Below are 24,086 nucleotides of genomic sequence, written 5' to 3'. Positions count from 1 at the left end.
GAGATATGAGGTCCTCTTCTGTAGCTCTCTCATTGAAGTCGGATTCAAGCGCCTTGATAATGTCCAGTGCTGTGATTACCTCTCTTACGCGTGTTCTACAAACATAATGTACTTGATTTGTGAGGTTGGAAGAAGATTGAAGACTTGGCATCACCTGTCGAACGATCACCTGATGACTCACTGCAATAGCGTCGCCATAGTCGATACATGGGTTTCCATAGCCGACTATGCTCCAGCCAAGGTCTGTTCTCTGAGCAAAAGGCTGATTTCCCTTACCAGACACAATTTCTCTTGGAAGAAGAGCCTGGGAGCAGTTGTAGCCAATTAAGAGACCGACATCACAGCTCTGTTGAGGAGCAATCTCCTCTGCAATGTGTTCAAGATGAGACCATGCTCTTGCCGTCTCTGGAGTAGGAATATGATCTCTGTTTGCAGGAATAAACTCTCTCGAGTAGGTCGTTGGCAGAGGGATTTTCTTCTCCAAGTAAAACCCTCTAACCTGCAAACCAGACAGCTTCTGGCTGGGCACGATGGTATTCCTTGAAGCCATTGTAGAGAGTTTCAGATGTACTGGCTCCTTCCTTGTATTGAGAGCTTTTGTTGTCTCTTCAAGGATAAAGGTGGTGTCGCTCTGGGTGTCAAGAAGTGCATACACGAGAACTTCACGATCGGGCTCGCTTGTGGTTGACACCCATACTGGAATGATTGTGGAGGTGTGAGTGTTGTTAATGTCCCTTACGACTCTGTTAGATATGGCCTCACTTGACGCACTTGTCCCCTTATCTTGTGGGGGCTCTGTCTTCCTATCCCTTGACCTTTCTTTAGTACGATCTTCGTGCAGGCAGGATGGATGCCTCCTCTGACACGTGTCACAGGTGTTCCTGTTATCACAATCTTTCGAACGATGCCCAGGCCTTAAACAGCCGAAGCACAATTTATTCTCTTGAACAAACTTCTGTCGCTCTGCGGTGGGCTTATCCATAAACTTCCAGCATTTGTGGAGACTATGACCTGACTTCTCACAGAAGACACAACTAGTGACAGTATCTTTCTCATCAGAGTTAGTTGATAATACCCTTGCTCCAGGGCTTTGAATCCTTGGCGTCTTAGGTTTTCCATCTTCGCTTGGTTTCAAAGCGTGAAGGGATGTTACAGGATTGCAAGCGATCTTGGCTTCTCTAGTGAGAAACTTCACAAACTGACTGAAGCTGGGAAAGGTCTCAGTTTCTTCTAAGATGTCTGGTGGCTCTTGTTGTTGTGATGTGTCATTAGCAACTTCTGTATCATCATTCGCTGGCAGCCGTGACTCCACACCAGTCTGGGTCTCTTCCTGCTGCTCTGTTTGTTCTGATGAAGGCTTGAAGTTTGCGAGGTGTTGCTGCAGCTGCTCAACTTGACCCACCCCATCTCTATCACCTTTAGTGAAACTACCCTTTTCTGACATTCTAAATCAAATCAAATCAATTCTAGGTAAGGTTTGGATAAGTGAGTAGGTAATTTAAACCTTAGTACGTGGTATAAACATGTATAATGCTTGTAACAAAGGCTTGAACAAACACCTTACCAAACAATTACACTATTAACTTACAGGTGAAAATATAATGAATAGGTGTACGCTGACCCTTAATGTTTTGTCGCAATATATATATTGTTTTAGTAAGTATCAAATCATATTTTTCCAGTAATACACATAACAGCGATACATTAAGATAGAAAGAGCAAATGCATAATACCAGCGTCTTGATGAAATGCACAACTATCTCCAGTCCTCACAAATTGTAATCTTAAAGTCTCTTATTAGCAGTTCACAAGGCTTAGGGACACCTTCAAACACCTTGACTTGTACATACGTGTCTGACTTTCCTGTTAGCCTTGACCTTATGTTGCCTTACGATGCTTCCTTATGTGGAGATTTTCTTCTTAGGTTTCAGGTAGGTGCAAAACTCTTATCTGGCAGATGACAGGGCCTACCAGGATTTGGGTATCTTGTAGACGTTTACAGCTGGACGAGATTCTTCTTTCTCTCTTGCTCGTGAAGAGCATTGAGTTCTCACTGTAACTCCCTCCAGTAACCACGAGCACAACCGTTCCTTGATTTTTACTGGCGGCTTTATTCTGTAGTTTAGTCAGAATTATCACCTTCCGTGAGAACTATAAAGTAAATGAAAATACAGTTTAAGCACACTCTTACACCTTCTTGTCTTATGAGTGACTTATTAGCTTGGTATAACTCTGAAGTGCTTACATACATAAACAGTTTAGCCGGAGCTATAACAGTATCAGATTGAACACACGAATAAAGGAAAAAATACCTAATTGGCTGCTTATTACAGAAGGGAGGAAATCAAACTTCACACTTATTATTCCTGGCATGAATTCACTCTTCATCCTAACATACACATATCAACCTTTACGAACTACACCCGGTAACATGAAAACTTAGCTAACATCGCGCGGGAAAGCCTTCATCCCCAAAGATGTGTTGCTATGATAATGATCCCCGTTACAACAGTTATTAGCCACGTAGTTCCACCTGTCTTATCATTTCCTCCGCATAGCGAACACGTAAACAATTCAAACAAAAAACAACGACATAGACTTACAGATTAACTGTCAGTTACAACACTCACAATAAACGCAGAAAATGTCAGCTCAATCGGAAATTACCTTTAAAGTCAGATATAGTGTGCCGAGCATTAACACGCTTGAATTGTAATTCTGGTCTAACCCTAGTGTGTTTCTGGTCTAACCCGTCTGTAATTCTTCCTATTATCTTAGGTGGAGCATATTACCTCATATCAAGGAGTTTGGGCCCTGAATTTGGTGGCTCCATTGGTCTCATCTTCGCCTTTGCTAATGCTGTGGCTGTGGCCATGTATGTTGTGGGCTTTGCTGAAACTGTCGTTGAGATGCTTAATGTAAGGAACATTTGATATGCCTGTATAGTGAACGTTGATTGGATCGCTGTGTGCCATGTTGACATTTTACATAGCAACAACAGTAACAGCCTTGGGTGATTGTTTTCTGATTGACAGGATGTAGATGCCCTAATGACAGATGAGCTCAATGACGTCCGTATAGTGGGCACCCTCACTGTCATCCTGCTTCTGGGCATCTCAGTGGCAGGGATGGAGTGGGAGGCGAAGGTAAGACCCACAGAGCAATGCACTGTCACACATAGTAACACAAGGAACCCTTGCTTTACTTTAGACTTTTGCCGTAGTGACTTTATGGAACTTCTGGCAGATAAACGTGTTGAAACTCTGTACAACTCATGACCCAACTTTCCCTTCCAGGCCCAGATTGTGCTGTTGGTCATTCTTTTGGCCGCCATCTTCAACTATTTCATCGGAACCGTCATCACCATGGAGTCAAAAGAGCCCAAAGGCTTCTTTGGCTACAAAGGTTTGTCTGATAGTTCAACTATGCACTCATTTCCATATCCCAAATTGTAATTCTCCTTCTGTTGAACATGCATTACATTAATCTAATCTCAGATCTGTTTGTGCTTTTGCCTACCTAGGAGTTGGCAAGAGTGCAGAAACAGACTGGCACACAGGCTAGCATTATATTTAATGGCTTACGACTGCCCCCATTGAATCAAGATGAAATTCTCACGTTGTGTTCTTTTTCATCCGAAGCGGCTATCATGATGGAGAACATGGGACCGGATTTCCGAGACGGCGAGACGTTCTTTTCCATGTTTGCCATTTTCTTTCCGGCTGCAACAGGCATCCTGGCAGGTGCCAACATCTCAGGAGACCTTACAGTAAGACCTTGGCTTCTCTCAAAGGTCCAAAGCAGCCGTTTTATATCAATATCAAATCCTTTCCCAGTAACAATGAAGTACCCTACTGTGATTGTTTTCAATTAAAACGGTCAAAAACAAACAAAAATAGCTTCTTAGTAGATAGCAATTTCTCAATCAAGAATTTTGCAAAGACTGTCTGTGAGTGGTCTGAGTAGGGTTGCAAAGGGAGGGTATTTTACTGGAAACTTTACCAGTAAACTCCTGGAATTTTGGTATATTTCAAGGATTTTATGTAATCTATCAAAATACTTCTAGTGGCCCTTTTGGGTAGATTATTTTTTCTTTTTTGAAATTTAACCTTTATTAAACTTATCACGTGTCTGCAATTATCTCTGGCCCTCTCTCTGGACTTATCACATGTAAAATATATGAAATAATTAAATAAAAAATAGAATGACAAAGCTGTAAAACATTATCCTAAATATAAACCATCAACTTAGTGAATACTATTGGTGTTTGATATGAGGGTTTCAGCATTTAATATCCTTTATATTTATTTTATTATGCCAATGTTTTTCTTGTCAATGTTTTGATGTCAAACTGGTGGCAGTTGTGGGGAAAGTAAATAGTTGGATGAGTTGCAGAGGTACAGTAATTGAAAATTGTTGTTTAGATGTTGTTTTTATTAATTAGGCTATTTTCTCTTGGACCAAATTGTCTATCTACTAGAAACTCATGGACAATATGGACACAGATATATATATAAATATAAAGAATACTATATATGAATACATTTGTTTTAAGTTATTCCAGTATAAATTACCAAAGTTACAATAGATTGCCATATATTTTCTCTTAATTACCAAAATTACTGAAGATTCTGGTAACCGTGATAAATTACCGGTAGCTTTGCAACCCAGTGGTGAAAAAAGTACCCAATTGTCATACTTGAGTAAATGTAAAATACGTTAATAGAAAATGACTCAAGTAAAAGTGAAAGTCACCCAGTAAAATACTACTTGTGTAAAAGTCTAAAAGTATTTGGTTTTAAATATACTTAAGTATCAAAAGTAAATAAAATTGGTAAAATGTACTTAAGTATCAAAAGTAAAAGTATAAATTATTTCAAATTCCTTATATTAAGCAAACCAGACGGCACCAGGCACCATTTTCTTGTTTTTTTATATTTACGGATAGCCAGGGGCACACTCCAACACTCAGACATAATTTACAAATGAAGCATTTGTGTTTAGTGAGTCTGCCAGATCAGAGGCAGTAGAGATGTCCAGGGATGTTCTCTTGATAAGTGCGTGAATTGGAAAAATGTCCTGTCCTGCTAAGAATTAAAAATGTAACAAGTACTTTTCGGTGTCAGGGAAAATGTATGGAGTACAAAGTACATGATTTTCTTTAGGAATGTAGTGAAGTAAAAGTACAGCTACCCCAAAAAACAACTTAAGTAGAACTTTAAAGTATTTTTACTTAAGTACTTTACACCACTGTTGTAACCCTAGGTCTGAGTGGGGAGGAGGAAACTGAAAACTCACTGTTATTGGCAGAGGTTTGGAACTCACTTTCTTATTGGTCAAATAACTAATTTACCGCCTGGTGATGTCACCAGGCAGGCCAAAACTCCATCACACCAAAACAGGCAAAAATTTCAGGCAGTCTTTTCAAACAGCGCTTACACTAAAAGGGCATTATCATTATTTTCACAATTTCACAGTATTATTTCAACCTCCATAGTGTGGTAATATATATGAAACACAGGAATATCATGTTTTTGACTTCACTGGAACTTTAAAGGAATACTACTGTACACTCAAACTACATTTTTGCATTTTGTTCATTAGTCCACTGTTAATATAATCCCTAGAAAGGGTGCATGTCAGCAGTGAAGTTTTCAAGATGGAGCACTTTCAATATAGAGCAAAAACTGTCATGCGTTTTTAATGTATTCACAACAAAACATTGAGAAATATGTTGTTCTGTCCCCCTAGGATCCTCAGTCAGCCATTCCAAAGGGCACTCTTTTGGCCATCCTTATAACTGGAATTACTTATGTGGCAGTGACTGTTTCTACTGGTAATCTTTCTCTTTATAAAATGAACATGAAGTTACAGTAGCAAGACAAGTACACTGTTTAAAATTATAAAAAATTCCACAATTAGTTAATTGAAGATTCAAGTTAATATTCTCATCCTTTCTTACAGGATCTTGTATCCTTAGAGACGCCACTGGCGATCACAATGATACCTCCAGTGTCAGTGGCTTGAACTGCACGGATGCTGCCTGCACACTTGGTTATGACTTCTCGATTTGTAAGGAAGGAGGCTGCAAATTTGGGCTTATGAACGATTTCCAAGTATGTCTGGGCCTGGGGTAATGTGTAGGATTATCTTAACATTGACATGTACCTCCAATAATGGTTAACCTCACATGATGTAACAAAGTTTAGCCTGAGAGCCTACAACTTAAAGGGATAGTTCACCCAAACTACAACACTGCATATTGGTTTCCTTACCCTGTAAGCAGTTTTGTTTACCTGGTCGCTGTCAGGAAGAAAACCAATACGTAATTTTGTAATTTAGGTGAACCATCCCCTTTAAAATAGTCTCACGCATTATAACCCCCACCCCGATTGTGATAGTCATTCGAACTACTGGTCGAAGCAGGTCTCCTACCTCTGCTGAAAGTTGACCTCTAGTCTAGCACAATGCTCTGCTTGGATGTTTTCAGATATGCTTTTTTCCAAAAGGAATTATTCTTTAAAATAGTCACCTGGCATAGAGCCTTATAAAAGAGAGGGTAACCTTATATGATCCTTTAACACCATGGTAGTTGTTTGATGTAGAGCGCTGAGAATTTGATTTGGGTTAGTGTTGGGCAATTTAGTGATAAAATGGGCTGCAAAAATTATTCCATCTCTCATGGCAGTTCAGAAGCTGCATTTCCCTCACTACGCTATTCTCCTTCCTGCTTGAATTTTTGACAATAGATGTAGGGGCTTGCAGTGTTAGTTAGTGGTAAACAATGGGAGCTGGGATAATAGTGCTTGTGTTGTGAGTCACAAGGCATTCTCTAGGTCTTGAATGAGACCATTGACAGCAACCACTGTGCGTAGGCACCCACCCACTTTGTGCCACTGATATCATAGGCAAGTGGTACAGGGTTACCCAGTACCAAAGCCAAGTGCACTTACATGACATTAATGACAAAGGCACTTGTCGATTGGTTTGCACAGCAGACATAGAGTTGAACAATACACCTTGCTGTTGTTGTTTTTTTGTTTATTATGAATACACACTGCAAGCCTTTTACAAATTGGTCATGGTTAGCACTAATCTTTTTGTATTTTCTTATGCCTTGAGGTGTTTTGCCATGACTTTGCATGACTTTCTCCCCACTACCACTAATGGCTTAGCACCCCTATGGTACCCTCTATAAAATGACCTTTGTTTTTGCATTTCAATCTTTTCAATAGCTGTAGTTTAATCTCAGTTCATGAGAGAATGTGTGTGTTGCCTGATATCATTGAAGGTGCCAACTAATGAAGTAACGTCTAGGCTTGTTGTTGGCTAGGTCATGAGTTTGGTGTCTGGGTTTGGACCTCTGATCACTGCTGGTATTTTCTCGGCCACGCTGTCATCAGCCCTGGCCTCTCTCGTCAGTGCCCCAAAAGTCTTCCAGGTGAGAACCCTCCTTCGGTATTTGTTATGTTTCGAGTATTTTCGTGGAGTACATTTTTAGGGCCGGTTTCCCAGACACAGATTGGGCCTGGACCTAAAAGCATGCCAATGGAGAATATACTGTATATACACATTTGTTCATATGGGCAGAATATTGTATAAAATAAATAAATAAAAATGTGACAGCTGGCTGGTCGCTCTGTGATCAATAAGCTACCATTTTCTCGATATGAAAAGGAGACAAAAATATAACTGACCTGCACTGCACATAGGAAAGTGTCCAGATGACTGTGAGATGATTGACCAGTAGGCAAAGTGCGAATGTTCTGAAAGCTTCCTGTCACGATTCCCACCGACGGTGGCGCCCCCTCCTGCTCGGGTGGCGCTCGGCAGTCGTCGTCACCGGCCTATTAGCTGCCACCGATTCCCTTTTGCTTTTCCCTTTTTTTATTTTAGACACTTGTGGTCAATTAGCCATTAGAGGGGCTATTTAGTTTAGCTGGCCCGCTCCTTGTTGTGCGGGATTAATTGTTGTATATCGACTGTCTTGTTCGTGTCGGCTTGGCATTGTCGCACATTGTATTTATTCCCCTGTGTTTGGGAACTTTGTTTTTTCCTTCAAAGTGTTATTAAAAACACCACTCCCTGTGCTCGTTGCTTCCTGCGCCTCATTCCTGCAAACGCGACTACCAACGCCGTTACACTTCCTTCGAATCAATCATGAATACAATAAGAAACCCATTGACCCCTTATGGAGCATCAGTTAGACAAAAGTATTGCTGAGTCTATGAGATGGTGCACTATTAATGGCAGCACCGCTTTATCAAATGTTCATAATGATAATTTAAGCCATGCCGTGAAAACAGTTTTTATGGGCACACAAATCCAAAATGATGTATGCAATTGCAAAATAGAATGCTTTAACCAAAAGTCACCTAACTTGCGTGGTTCTTCAATAGGCTATGGGTAGGCTAATTTACCTGCTTGTTAGATGTGCATTTGGTATCCAGCTGTTAAGTTAGGCCTAGTGTTATTGTCAACCATCATCAGCTGATCCAGGAAATATTTTTCTGAATGACAGTCAAGTGACAAACAGCTGTTGTGAGATAGCATGCGATGCAAAAACAGTTATGTTGATTATCTGCTTGATTTGCAGCAGGGTCTACAAGATGTAACAGAGAAAGCATCAAGGTAATGAGTTAATGTTTTCATATGTTTCTGTGCATCAGATTGGACACTGAAGGCTATTGTGTGCAATTGTGTAAGATAGCCTAGGGTGTTTGCCTAGGCTATCTTGTATTTTCCTATCTATCATTCAGGACTTTTAATGAAAACAAATGAGTAGCCTATTGGGCTTGTAAACAAACTGATTTGGTGAATTTGAATGATGTAAATAATGATGGTGAGAGCCCAATAGTAGATGGACTCCGATCCCTTTAATCATAGAGGCTATTGTTACTTTGTGTCTCTAAAATCATAATGTTGCTATTGCTATTGTCATGTGACAAAGAGTATTTTTTCAATTGAAACAACCAAATATCGGCCTTTTTCACATGAACTGTTTACTGTCATAAATTCAGTAGCCTATGCTACAAAATATTATATTCTGCCCATAGCCTAAAGAACAGCTACATGATTTAATGAAAAGCAGCAAATAAACACAACATTGTTTCACATTCTTTAATAAAAGACTCAGAAACAGAAACAGGCAATAGGCTACAGCTCGCTTCACAGTTTCCCGCCAAATAGGCCTACAAGGAAACTCTATATATCTCGACGACCTGGAGTGTGCGGGGGTCTGTATGCAGCGTAGTACATTCCACAAAAAGTTTTGCTCAACAAAAAGACACGTAAGCGGCTTAATCTGTGTCCGGGAAACCGCCCCTTAGACATTATTTTAGATATCCAATATTATGTCAAAAACGAGTATACGATATGTCCTGTCAATTGAATTGGATGTTAGACCTTTCCCGCTTTATACGCTTTATACGCTTGGATTTGGTATCTCAATGTGTATGTGTGGCTGTTTAGGCTTTGTGCAAGGACAACATCTACCCAGGCCTCCATGTCTTTGCTAAGGGATATGGAAAGAACAATGAACCTTTACGGGGCTACGTCCTCACCTTCTGTATTGGTCTGGCCTTCATTCTTATTGGTACGTTTTTTGTACATTATTGAGCATTATGGGTAATGAAGTCATTCTAGTTTCCAAATTGGCCAACAAACCGATTACTACAGTGTACAAAATACTTGAAACGATCCACTTCATTCTCTCCCTGTCACTCATGTATCAGTCTATTTATAGTTTTATTTGTGATTTCTCCCCATAGCTGAGCTGAATGTCATTGCTCCCATCATTTCAAACTTCTTTCTGGCCTCATATGCCTTGATCAATTTTTCTGTGTTCCATGCATCTCTGGCCAACTCTCCAGGTAAGGATTGGTTTTGATATATGTACTCTCCGATATGCTCACTGTCTTTTCATTCAAATTAGTCGTAGCCCTTTACACTCGTAGCCATATACGGGTTGAAAATGGCAGATTTGACTGATAAAGCCTAAATTGGAATGCAGCGGCTGTACATGCTATACATCATCACGGTAACCCAATTTCAACATAGACAAACCTTGTGTAAAATATGTTGAATTTGTACCTTTAAAACAATGTCAGATCTTCAACATTATATCCACTATCAGAAAAAAACAATAGGCTGGGCAGCACCACCTACTGGAGAATTGATCTATAGTTACCCTTTGGTTTCCCATCCTGGGTTTTAATCAAGCCCTGCTATGATATTTGTCACTGATTATTACCAATGTACTATCATGAGAATTAATTGTTTAGAGATCTCCACTTCCAAACAAATAGATTCACTGTTGCTATCGAAGTCATTCCAAAGGGTAGGTTTAACAAAGCAAATGAACCAATGTGTTTCAAGCTCTGGTTTATTTAACATGTAATGATATTTAGTGATATTGAATTGTGGTTGGTTGTCATCTACATTTTTATATTGTTTGCTAAACTGATAGACACAAATTAATGCCAGAATTACATGAAAAACATTTAAACTGGTGGAGGTCCAAACAGTTGGTGCTCTACCCTGAATGACAGGTCGCCACTGAGCCACTGGCTCAGATGCAACTATCCAAGCAGTAGAAACAGCTCCTTTAAAAGCTGATCCTTGGTTGTGTTGTCAACCAAACGCAATTAAATATTTTTTTTGTAATACAGTAAATAAATAGCCTAAAGTCAAAGCTATCTTACAAACTAATGTAACATTCAACCTTAAAATGAGAAAGACATTTATGGCCACATTTTCAAATCAAATTGTAATGGACACATACACATATTTAGCAGATGTTACTGTGGATTTAGCAAAATGCTTGTGTTCCTAGCTCCAACAGTGCAGTAATATCTAACAATTCACAACAATACACACAAATCTAAAAGTAAAATAATGAAATTAAGAAATATATAAATATTAGGATGAGCAATGTCGGATTCACTAAAATGCAATGTCGGATTGACTAAAATACAGTAGAATAGAAACAGTATATACATATGAAATTAGTAAAGCAGTATGTAAACATTATTAGTGACTAGTGTTCCATTATTAAAGTGATCAGTGATTCCATGTCTATGTATATAGGGCAGCAGCCTCTAAGGTGCAGGGTTGATTAACTGGGTGATAGCTGGCTAGTGATGGCTTTTTAACAGTCTGATGGCCTTGAGATAGAAGCTGTTTTTCAGTCTCTCGGTCCCAGCTTTGATGCACCTCTACTGACCTCGCTTTCTGGATGATACTGTAGCGGGCCGTGGCTCGGGTGGTTGATGTCCTTGATGATCTTTTTGGCCTTCCTGTTACATCGGGTGCTGCAGGTGTCCTGGAGGGCAGGCAGTGTGCCTCCAATGATGCATTGGGCAGACCACACCCCCCTCTGGAGAGCCCTGCGGTTGTGGGCGGTGCAGTTGCCATACCAGGCAGTGATACACCCCGACAGGATGCTCTCAATTGTGCATCTGTAAAAGTATTTGAGGGTCTTCGGGGCCAAGCCAAATTTGTTCAGCCTCCTGACCACACTGTCTGTGTGGGTGGCCCATTTCAGATCGTCAGTGAATGTGTAGGCCGAGGAACTGGAAGCTTTCCACCTTCTCCACTGCGTTCCCGTCAATGTGGAAAGGGGCGTGCTCCCTCTGCTTTTTCCTGAAGTCCACGATCAGCTCCTTCATTTTGTTGACGTTGAATGAGAGGTTATTTTCCTGGCACCATTCCACCAGGGCCCTCACCTCCTTCCTGTAGAGAAGGAGGTGAGGTAATCGTCATTTTTGGTAATCAGGCCTACTATGGTTGTGTCGTCTGCAAACTTGATGATTGAGTTGGAGGTGTGTGTGGCGACGCAGTCACAGGTGAACAGGGAGTACAGGTCGGGGCTGAGTATGCACTCTTGTGGCCCGTCAGGAAGTCCAGGACCCAGTTGCACAAGACGGGGTTCAGACCCAGGACCCCGTGCTTGATGATGAGCTTGGAGGGTACTATGTTGTTGAAGGTTGAGCTATAGTCAATGAACAGTATTCTTACATAGGTATTCCTCTAGTCCAGGTGGTATAGGGCAGTGTGCAGTGCAATGGCGATTGCATTGTCTGTGGATCTATTGGGGCAGTAAGCAAATTGAAGTGGGTCTAGGGTGTCAGGTAAGGTAGAGATGATATGATCCGTAACTAGCCTCTCAAAGCACTTCATGATGACAGAAGTGAGTGCTACAGGGTGATAGTCATTTAGTTCAGTTACCTTTGCTTTCTTAGGTACAGGAGCAATGGTGGACATCTTGAAGCAAGTGGGGACAGCAGACTGGGATAGGGAGAGATTGAAAATGTCCGTAAACACTCCAGCCAGCTGGTCTGCGCATGCTCTGAGAGCACGGCTAGGGATGCCGTCTGGGCCGTCAGCCTTGCGAGAAGCAGAGCCCACAGTCCTTGGGAGAGGGCCACGTCGATGGCACTGTGTTATCCTCAAAGCGGGCGAAGAATGTGTTTAGCTTGTCTGGGAGCAAGACATCGGTGTCCACGATGTGGCTGGTTTTCCCTTTGTCGTCCGTGATTGTCTGTAGACCCTGCCGCATATGTCTCTTGTCTGAGCTGTTAAATTGCGACTCCACTTTGTCTCTGTGCTGACGTTTTGCCTGTTTGATTGCCTTACGGAGGGAATAACTACACTGTTTGTATTCAACCATTTTCCCAGTCACTTTGCCATGGTTAAATGCAGTGGTTCACGCTTTCAGCTTAACGCGAATGCTGCCACCTATCTACGGTTTCTGGTTTGAGTAGGTTCTTATAGTCACAGTGGAAACAACATCCCATATACACTTCCTGATGAACTCAGTCACCGTGTCCGTGTATACATCAATGTTATTTTCCGAGGCTACCCGGAACGTATCCCAGTCCGCTTGATCAAAACAATCTTGAACCATGGATTCCAATTGCTCAGACCAGCGTTGAATAGATCTTAGCACAGGTACTTCCTGCTTGAGTTTCTGCCTATAGGAAGGGAGGAGCAAAATGGAGTCGTGATCTGTGTTGCCGAAGGGAGGGCGGGGGAGGGTCTTATAGGCATCCCGGAAGAGAGAATAGCAGTGGTCGTGTGTTTTCCCAGCGCGAGTACTACAGTCAATGTGTTGATAGAAATTCGGTAGCGTTTTTCTCAAATGTGCTTTGTTAAAATCCCCAGCGACAATAAATGTGACCTCAGGATATGTGGTTTCCAGTTTGCATAAAGTCCAGTGTAGTTCCTTGAGGTCCGTCGTAGTATCGGCTTGGGGGGGAATATACACGGCTGTGACTATAACTGAAGAGAATTCTCTTGGGAGGTAATACGGTCGGCATTTGATTGTGAGTTATCCTGTTTAGGATAGGGGGCAGTATTTTCACGGCCGGATAAAAAACGTACCCGATTTAATCTGGTTATTACTCCTGCCCAGAAACTAGAATATGCATATAATTATTTGATTTGGATAGAAAACACCCTAAAGTTTCTAAAACTGTTTGAATGGTGTCTGTGAGTATAACAGAACTCATATGGCAGGCCAAAACCTGAGAAGATTCCATACAGGAAGTGCCCTGTCTGAACATTTCTTGTCCTTCTATAGCCTCTTTATCGAAAATAGAGGATCTCTGCTGTAATGTGACATTTTCTAAGGCTCCCATAGGCTCTCAGAAGTTGCCAGAATGGGGAATGATGACTCTGCAGTCCCTGGGCGAAAAACAGTAGGGCTTTTGGAAAGTGGTCGTTCTGAGAACACTGGCGCACGCGTGCATGTGAAGACTCCATTTTCTATTTTCAGTGTTTGGACGAAAACAAGGTCTCCCGGTCGGAATATTATCGCTATTTTACGAGAAAAATCGCATAAAAATTGATTTTAAACAGCGTTTAACATGCTTCGAAGTACAGTAATGGAATATTTAGATTTTTTTTGTCACGATATGCGCTGGCGCGTCACCCTTCGGATAGTGTCTTGAACGCAAGAACAAAACGCAGCTATTTGGATATAACTATGGATTATTTGGAACCAAAACAACATTTGTTGTTGAAGTAGAAGTCCTGGGAGTGCATTCTGACGAAGAACAGCAAAGGTAATCACATTTTTCTTATAGTAAATCTGAGTTTGGTGAGTGCCAAACTTGGTGGGTGTCAAAATAGCTAGCCATGATGGCTGGGCTATCTACTCAGAATATTGCAAAATGTGCTTTCACCGAAAAGCTATTTTAAAATCGGACACCGCGATTGCATAACGGAGTTCTGTATCTATAATTCTTAAAATAATTGTTATGTTTTTTGTGAACGTTTATCGTGAGTAATTTAGTAAATTCACCGGAAGTTTTTGGTGGGTATGCTAGTTCTGAACGTCACATGCTAATGTAAAAAGCTGGTTTTTGATATAAATATGAACTTGATTGAACAAAACATGCATGTATTGTATAACATAATGTCCTAGGAGTGTCATCTGATGAAGATCAAAGGTTAGTGCTGCATTTAGCTGTGGTTTTGGTTTTTGTGACATTATATGCTAGCTTGAAAAATGGGTGTGTGATTATTTCTGTCTGGGTACTCTCCTGACATAATCTAATGTTTTGCTTTCGTTGTAAAGCCTTTTTGAAATCGGACAATGTGGTTAGATAAAGGAGAGTCTGTAAAAATTGACGTTTTGGGATTTCTGAGGTGTTTGTAATTCGCGCCACGCTCTATCATTGGATATTGGCGAGGCGTTCCGCTAGCGGCACATCAATATGTTAGAGGTTATTCTCGGTTGGGTGAACAAAAGGACTTGAGTTTCTGTACGTTATCACAATCACACCATGAGTGGTTAATCATGAAACATACACCACCGCCCTTCTTCTTCCCAGAGAGTTCTTTATTCCTGTCTGCGAGATGTACTGAGAACCCAGCTGGCTGTATGGATGGGGACAGTATATCCAGAGAGAGCCATCATTCTGTGAAACAGAGTATGTTACAGTCCCTGATGTCTCTTTGGAAGGAGATCCTCGCCCTAAGCTCGTCTACTTTATTGTCTAGAGACTGAACATTAGCAAGTAATATACTCAGAAGTGGTGGATGGTGTGCCCGCCTCCTGAGTCGGACTAGAATGCCACTCCGGATACCTCTTCTCCGCCTAAAGATTCTTGGAGGAGCCTCTAGGATAAGTTCAATTGCCCTGGGGGGTGGGAACAAAGGATCCAATTCGGGAAAGTCGTATTCCTGGTCGTAGTGCTGGTGAGTTACCGGCGCTCTGATATCCAAAAGCAATTTCCGGCTGTATGTAATAACACAAAAAACGTTCTGGGATAATAGTGTAAGAAATAACATACAAAAGAAACTAAATACTGCAATGTTGCTAAGGAGCTAGAAGCAGAGCTGCCATGTCTGGGGGCACCATCTTGCTGTTTTGAAGTTTAGAGGTTACTGTAACTATACATTTATTCTTATGTAATCATATACAGTGTGCATGTTCAAGATTGCATGCTAAGGTTGTGTCAGGTTTGTGGATATTTTCACAATTGCTGTAATAATCTGTGAGTAATCTCGAACAGCATTGATCCCTTGCACCATGTACTTTTAATGTCACCTCAACTGCAATCCAGGTCATTTGGTTATAAATAAACAAAATATCTGACATTGTCTTCCCATTTGAACTTTGCTGTGCTTTCAAATGGTTGAAAGCGCAGTGATAGACATTTGGGTGACAACTAAACCAAATATCTCACATTGTTTTTCTATTGGAATTTGGTTGTGCTTTTAGATGGTTCAAAGCACAGTGATAACGAGTGGCATGTATTCATGGATGCCAAGGGAACCCAGGCCCCCCCCCCAAAATGGAATATGCTTTGTGGACTTCACTGGACAGAGGTTGTTCTCCGGTTTGGTGATGAAACAAAGGTGTGGTTGAATTTATTCTGCCACTGTGTCTTCTTATTGTCTCGACCTTTAGGCCTGCAGTTGAAGTTGGACGTTTACATACACCATAGCCAATGTCATAGTCCGTGTATGTAGAGGTGGCAGGGAAGTCAGGCGCAGGAGAAAACAGAGTGGTTTAAAAATGGAATATTTATTTCCAAAACCAACGTAGAAAAGAATCCGGGTAAAACAATAACCCGTCGCACACCGATATAGAAACAACACGTACATAACAAACAAACAATCACCGACAGAGAAATGAGGGGAAGCAGAGGGTTAAATACACAACATATAATTACTGGGATATGAAACAGGTGTGTAAAGAGACCAGACAAAACCAATGGAAAATGAAAAACTGATTAATGGTGGCTAGAAGGCCGGTGACGTCGACCGCCGAACACCACCCGAACAAGGAGGGGCATCAACTTCAGTAGAAGTCGTGACAGCCAAATACATTTAAACTCAGTTTTTCACAATTCCTGACATTTAATCCTAGTAAAAATTCCCTATCTTAGGTCAGTTAGGATCACTTTATTTTAAGAATGTGAAATGTCAGAATAATTTCAGCTTTTATTTATTTCATCACATTCCAAGTGGGTCAGAAGTTTACATGCACTCAATTAGTATTTGGTAGCATTGCCTTTAAATTGTTTAACTTGGGTCAAACATTTCAGGTAGACTTTCAAAAGCTTCCCACAATAAGTTGGGTGAATTTTGGGCCATTCCTCCTGACAGAGCTGGTGTAATTGAGTCAGGTTTGTAGGCCTCCATGCTCGCACACACTTTTTTCAGTTCTGCCAACAAATCTTCTATAGGATTGAGGTCAGGGCTTTGTGATGGCCACTCCAATACCTTGACTTTGTTGTCCTTAAGCCATTTTGCCACAACTTTGGAAGTATGCTTGGGGTAATTGTCCAATTGGAAGACCCATTTGCGACCGAGCTTTAACTTCCTGACTGATGTCTTGAGATGTTGCGTCACTATATCCACATAATTTTCCTGCCTCATGAAGCCATCTATTTTGTGAAGAGCACCAGTCCCTCCTGTAGCAAAGCACCCCCACAAAATGATGCTGCCACCCCCGTGCTTCCCGGTTGGGATGGTGTTCTTCGGCTTGCAAGCCTCCCCTTTTTTCCTCCAAACATAACGATGGTCATTATGGCCAAACAGTTCTATTTTTGTTTCATCAGACCAGAGGACATTTCTCCAAAAAGTACTATCTTTGTCCCTATGTGCAGTTGCAAACTGTAGTCTGGCTTTTTTTATGGCGGTTTTGGAGCAGTGGCTTCTTCCTTGCTGAGCAGCCTTTCAGGTTGTGTCGATACAGGACTCGTTTTACTGTGGATATAGATACTTTTGTACCGGATTCCTCCAGCATCTTCACAATTTCCTTTGCTGTTGTTCTGAGATTGATTTGCACTTTTTGCACCAAAGTATGTTAATCTCTAGGAGACAGAACACCTCTCCTTCCTGAGTGGTATGACGGCTGCCTGGTCCCATGGTGTTTATACTTGCGTACTATTGTTTGTACAGATGAATGTGGTACCTTCAGGCATTTGAAAATTGATCCCAAGGATGAACCAGACTTGTGGAGGTCTACAATTTTTTTCTGAGGTCTTGGCTGCTTTCTGTTGATTTTCCCATGATGTCAAGCAAAGAGTCACTGAGTTTGAAGGGAGGCCTTGAAATACATCCACAGGTACACCTCCAATTGACTTAAATTAAGGCAATTAGCCTATCAGAAGCTTCTAAAGCCATGACATCATTTTCTGGAATTTTGCAAGCTGTTTAAAGGTACAGTCAACTTAGTGTATGTAAACTTCTGACCCACTGGAATTGTGATACAGTGAATTATAAGTGGAATAATCTGTCTGTAAACAATTGTTGGAAAAATGACTTGTGTCATGCACAAAGTAGATGTCGTAACCGACTTTCCAAAACTATAGTTTGTTAACAATAAATTTGTGGAGTGGTTGAAAAACAAGTTATAATGACTCCAACCTAAGTTTATGTAAACTTCTGATTTCAACTGTAGGTTGTAATCATATTGATCAACGTCTCAACCAAATATTACCCAATTATATCCACGTTGAAATGATGTGGTGTGCCCAGTGGGCTGGCTCTTCTCTTCACAGCGCTGGATGGGTTTTGACTGACAGCCATTCTGAATTTGAGCACCTAGTGCGACAAGAAGTTGCCCCCATCTCTCCCGCTAATTGGGTAACTTAAAAAAAAAAATGTGTTGTCTGAGTGAGGGAAATGCTGCAAATTAAGAGGCCTATGTATTTTGCTAAACACCCATGAGTCAAAATGTGCAATTCACATTTCCATATCATAAAACTCAAGTTCACCGCGGCACACACACCTGAATGCAGTCATGACTCTTTTCTATGCGCACCAAAATTATTATCTGTTTCCCTGAATTGCTTTGTGTAAGCTTAACACTGTAATATCATATTTTATAACTTAGGCATGTTGGCAATAGAACAAGCTTTCAAATGATTCCCAACTGACCCAGATTGCGATTTATAAAATGGACCATTTTTGGATTGTGTAAACAACAACAGTAATTGTGTGATGGCGGGGATGCAGGGTTTTGTTCAAAACAACTACAAGCGTGCTTGCTCTAGATACTCAACGGCACAGCTAGGAGTGTTCAAAAAGGCACCTTATAGTTGAAGACTCTTCTTTGAGTCATAAAAGTGCATCAAAATTACTTAGGAAATGTGCACACTTTGGAGAGGTGTTTGCCCACTTGGCGACACTAGTTAGTCCTCTCACTCAAACCTTTGTAATTTTTTGTCTTTCCAGGAATATTCTTATCATGTATCCCGAGTATTTTCAGATTTCGTTATCAACAAATGCGGTGAAAAGTACAATAAATGTCAAATGCACATAAATTCAACAGTGTAATGTTTGGATTCATCATTGTGGCAGGTGAACTGTCTTCACCTTTGGTCTAATAATTTTCCCATTATCTCCAAACAGTTCCCTTTCAATGGCTACCATGGTTATGCAAATGCTTTTATATTTCTTCTGTAAGAAACATTTCAATTCAGCCCTGTCCATATAGGCCAATTCCCACGAGTGTAAAGGGTTAAATGACTTTCTAACTCTGCTGTTGTTACACACTGATGTCACTACATATATATTCCCAGTACGTGTTTTGTCAATATGAATTTATTGTTAATGTTTTGTTCTACCGTACATTGTGCTCTCTCCCTTCTAAACAGGATGGAGGCCAAGCTTCAAATATTTCAATAAGTGGGTCTCGCTGGCTGGAGCCGTGCTTTGTTGTGCTGTCATGTTTGTTGTAAACTGGTGGGCCGCCCTTATGACCAATATCATTGTCTTGGCTCTCTATGTATATGTCAGCTATAAGAAACCAGGTAAATGGTCCTCTTCTCACATAGTATTTGAGTGTATCTGGGACAGAAAACTATAGCCAGTCTTTTCTCTCTGCTGTAAGAACACTGTGTTGATGTCGGCTGTTGTTACACTTCTGTTCAATATTCGTCTCTAATCTATTGTTTTATTTTTTCTTTATTCTTTTTCATTTTATTCTCGCACAGATGTTAACTGGGGCTCCTCCACTCAAGCCTTGATCTATAACCATGCCCTGACACACTGCCTCCTTCTCACTGGTGTAGAGGACCACGTCAAAAACTTCAGGTAGCATAGCAGCAGGTCCTTTAGAGGAGCATCAGCGTAACTGTTGCCACATCATGCTGCACACTACTAAAAAATACCCACGTAATATGGAATGAACCTTACACCTTGACGTTGTGTACTTCAGCAACAGCATTCAATGTTCAACATCAAGGCCCATTTATACCAAGTGTCTCAGAGTAAGAGTACTGATCTTCGATCAGGTCCCCCTGTCCATTCATTATCATCTCAAATGCAAATTCGGGATCTTAAATTACTCTTTACCTTTATCTTAAATTACTCTTTTATTTCAGTTTTTATAAATTTGAACAAAAACTATACATTGTACAATGCTCCACAATATGTGAAAGTGTATATCTTGGTATTGTGCTTCCAATGAGTGGTATTATACAGTGGATGGTTAGCGGTGTTATGGTGCGTGCATAACCACGCGGTAACTCATTTACCACATTTGGGGAAAATACACCTGAACAGCCCTACACAACTGGTAATTATGAGTTAAATCAGCCATGAATCCCATTGTGACATGGGGAGCTTGTTGTGTGCAATTGAATGCAAGATTCACAAAAGAAAATTAACATTAACATGTATAATTTTTGTGGTATGCCTTTAGGATGTGTCATGTACAATAACAATTCATTCTGACTAAATATATTTTAGCAGCGGCAACCTATTAGAAGTATTGGGGGCGTAGTGCTTTTTGGCCTCCAACGAGACGGATTATCAAGCCAGTAAAAAAAAAGCTAGAGTCGATATTTTCGCCCTGCAGAAATCTTATTAGTATAGTAAAAAAAAAAGGTCCGTTTTAAGTTTTTGTTGCATTTTTCGCACTTCTGCATCTGCGGTGAAAGGTGACACAGCTAGAGTGGTGTTTGTCAGACCTTGAGACATCCCAAAAATCGGTCTTCTCACAAAACTCTCACGAACACGATGGTGTTCTTCGTTTTGCTCTACGACACCCACAAGCGTCTTGAGACTTGTCTGAAGTCAGTACAGACGATCTGCCAACTTCTGTCTGTAGTGTCCGAACAGTTTGGGCTACACACTAACATGTGCAAAGGTCAGAACCTCACGAACAAGTACATGTCGGTTGTTTTGCTCTAGGATGCCTACAGGCCTCACAAGACTCGTCTGAAGGTACCCCGGTGCCAGTTAAAAAAATGAATGGAAGTATATGTATAAGGAGACTGTTTAGTGCTACAAATAAGGGGTTAAATACATGTAAAATATATAATAATAACTCATGTTTCCTGATCTTATATCTCTCAGCAGGGACATAACTAGAGATTCATGGATAGGGGGCTAAGCCTCTTTTAGGGGGGTCTGGGCTTACTCTCACTTATACAGCTCACATGTTGATCTCTGCCTTGCACAGAAGCCTCTCTTTCTGCATGACCCTTTAAGATATCATGAACAAAATCTATTTATGCCTAACAAAAGTAAAACATATGCTGTCATATGCTGTCCAAATTTAACTGAAAGCTTAATATCTACTTGCTTTTTTTATCACTAACCTCTCTCAGCCCTGTCAGCCTCCAGCTTCTTTCCCTCATTCTTCTCTGCTGTGTTTTGACATGTATTATTATTAAACTCATTTTTACAATAACTCAAGGCTTAATATGTGTTAATCAGTTTCAGTTTGAATTTGTTTGTTTGAACTGGTAAAATCTTCATTTTTCACCGGATTGGCCTTCGACAGAGCTGCTGGCACTGCCTCTCTCGAATAATATTCGTATATCCATCTAACGTTAGTCGTTAGCTAGCCTACAGTTGAGAAATTGAGGATAATACAATGACATTGTGATCAACACTATGTCACCTTTTCTAGACATGACCTACTGATAATTGTTTTGCAATGGCCTACTGAATGAAAGCAATTGAGTATGAAAAGATATGTGCATGATGTTACGTCATCTGTCTCATTTATAGCCTGGCACAGATAGCAAAACTACATTAAATACAATGTTAATTAGATATCATCGCCACATAACTTATGTTGAATTTAAAAGACACCGTTAACATTAACATTAGCTATCTCGCAACGTCTGTTACACTGTAACTTACAGGCAGCCTCACTAAATCCGTAAACATAGGCACCCTCATAGATATCATCCTGACCAACTTGCCCTCTAAATACACCTCTGCTGTCTTCAACCAGGATCTCAGCGATCACTGCGTCATTGCCTGCGTCCGTAATGGGTCCGCTGTCATGCGACCACCCCTCATCACTGTCAAATGCTCCCTAAAACACTTCAGCGAGCAGGCCTTTCTAATCGACCTAGCCCGGGTATCCTGGAAGGCTATTGACCTCATACCATCTGTAGAGGATGCCTGGTTGTTCTTTAAAAGTGCTTTCCTCACCATCTTAAATAAGCATGCCCCATTCAAAAAATGTAGAACTAAGAACAGATATAGCCCTTGGTTCACTCCAGACTTGACTGCCCTTGACCAGCATAAAAACATCCTGTGGCAGTTAGGAAAGCAAAGGCTAGCTTTTTCAAACAGAAATTTGCATCCTGTAGCACTAATTCCCAAAAGTTTTGGAACACTGTAAAGTCCATGGAGAATAAGAGCACCTCCTCCCAGCTGCCCACAGCACTGAGGCTAGGAAACACTGTCACCGCTGATAAATCTACGATAATCGAGAATTTCAATAAGAATCTCTCTACAGCTGGCCATGCTTTCCACCTGGCTACCCCTACCCTGGCCAACAGCTCTGCACCCCCCGCAGCAACTTGCCCAAGCCCCCCACTCCCCCCGCTTCTCCTTCACCCAAATCCAGATAGCTGATGTTCTGAAAGAGCTGCAAAATCTTGACCACTACAAATCAACTGGGCTAGACAATCTGGACCCTTTCTAAAATGATCTGCTGAAATTATTGCAACCCCTATTACTAGCCTGTTCAATCTCTCTTTCGTATCGTCTGAGATCCCTAAAGATTGGAAAGCTGCCGCGGTCATCCCCCTCTTCAAAGGGGGAGACACTCTAGACCCAAACTGTTACAGACCTATATCCATCCTGCCCTGCCTTTCGAAAGTCTTCGAAAGCCAAGTTAACAAACAGATCACCGACCATTCTGAATCCCACCATCTCCGCTATGCAATCTGGTTTCTGAGCTGGTCATGGGTGCACCTCAGCCACGCTCAAGGTCCTAAACAATATCATAACCGCCACCAATAAAAGACAATACCTTGCAGCCGTCTTCATCGACCTCGCCAAGGCTTTCAACTCTGTTAATCACCACATTCTTATCGGCAGACTAAATAGCCTTCGTTTCTCAAATGACTGTCTCGCCTGGTTCACCAACTATTTCTCAGAGTTCAGTGTGTCAAATCAGAGGGCCTGTTGTCCGGACCTCTGGCAGTCTATGGGGGTGCCACAGGGTTCAATTCTCGGGCCGACTCTTTTCTTTGTATATATCAATGATGTCGCTCTTGCTGCTGGTGTTTCTCTGATCCACCTCTACGGAGACGACACAATTCTGTATACATCTGGCCCTTCTTTGGACACTGTGTTAACAAACCTCCAAACGAGCTTTAATGCCATACAACACTCCTTCCGTGGTCTACAACTGCTCTTAAATGCTAGTAAAATGAAATGCATGCTTTTCAACCGATCACTGCCCGCACCCGCCCGCCCGACTAGCATCACTACTCTGGACGTATCTGACTTAGAATATGTGGACAACTACAAATACCTAGGTGTCTGGTTAGACTGTAAACTCTCCTTCCAGACTCACATTAAGCATCTCCAATCCAAAATTAAATCTAGAATCGGCTTCCTATTTTGCAACAAAGCCTTCTTCACTCATGTTGCCAAACATACCCTCGTAAAACTGAGTATCCTACCGATCCTTGACTTCGGCAATGTCATTTACAGAACCGCCTCCAACACTCTACTCAGGAAATTAGATGTAGTCTATCACAGTGCCATTCGTTTTGTCACCAAAGCCCCATATACTACCCACCACTGCGGCCTCTATGCTCTCGTTGGCTGGCCCTCGCTACATATTCATCGCCAAACCCACTGGCTCCAGGTCATCTATAAGTCTTTGCTAGGTAAAGCCCCGCCTTATCTCAGCTCACTGGTCACCATAGCAACACCCACCCGTAGCACGCACTCCAGCAGGTATATTTCAAAGGCCATCCCCAAAGCCAACACCTCCTTTGGCTGCCTTTCATTTCAGTTCTCTGCTGCCAATGACTGAAATGAATTGCAAAAATCACTGAAGCTGGAGACTTATATCATATCTCCCTCATTAACTTTAAGCATCAGCTGTCAGAGCAGCTTACCGATCACTGTACCTGTATACAGCCCATCTGTAAATAGCCCAGCCAACTACCTCATCCCCATATTGTTATTTTTTTGTTGCTCTTTTGCACCCCAGTATCTCTACTTGCACATCATCATCTGCATATCTATCACTCCAGTGTTAATGCTAAATTGTAATTATTTCCACTCTGGCCTATTTATTGCCTTACCGCCCTAATCTTATTGTATATAGATTTTTCTATTGTGTTATTGACAGTACG

At 41.3% G+C, this 24,086-nt stretch overlaps 1 protein-coding gene across 1 annotated transcript in view; it reads left to right on the top strand.

Moving 5' to 3' along the window:
• Positions 1 to 24,086, top strand: part of slc12a2l (solute carrier family 12 member 2-like) — a 47,742-nt gene that overhangs the window by 11,829 nt on the left and 11,827 nt on the right. The window contains exons 5-15 of the mRNA XM_014174894.3: positions 2,779 to 2,918; positions 3,036 to 3,146; positions 3,297 to 3,405; positions 3,642 to 3,769; positions 5,752 to 5,836; positions 5,965 to 6,116; positions 7,334 to 7,441; positions 9,472 to 9,595; positions 9,771 to 9,872; positions 19,119 to 19,274; positions 19,458 to 19,557. Coding sequence (XP_014030369.1) covers positions 2,779 to 2,918; positions 3,036 to 3,146; positions 3,297 to 3,405; positions 3,642 to 3,769; positions 5,752 to 5,836; positions 5,965 to 6,116; positions 7,334 to 7,441; positions 9,472 to 9,595; positions 9,771 to 9,872; positions 19,119 to 19,274; positions 19,458 to 19,557 — 1,315 coding nt within the window. The remainder of the gene's footprint in view (positions 1 to 2,778; positions 2,919 to 3,035; positions 3,147 to 3,296; positions 3,406 to 3,641; positions 3,770 to 5,751; positions 5,837 to 5,964; positions 6,117 to 7,333; positions 7,442 to 9,471; positions 9,596 to 9,770; positions 9,873 to 19,118; positions 19,275 to 19,457; positions 19,558 to 24,086) is intronic.

Source organism: Salmo salar, chromosome 26 (assembly GCF_965601325.2).
Source record: "Salmo salar chromosome 26, fSalSal1, whole genome shotgun sequence".
Taxonomy (NCBI): Eukaryota; Metazoa; Chordata; class Actinopteri; order Salmoniformes; family Salmonidae; genus Salmo; species Salmo salar.
Note: the sequence above shows the minus strand (reverse complement) of the source record. Positions and strands in the feature narration are given on the sequence as shown.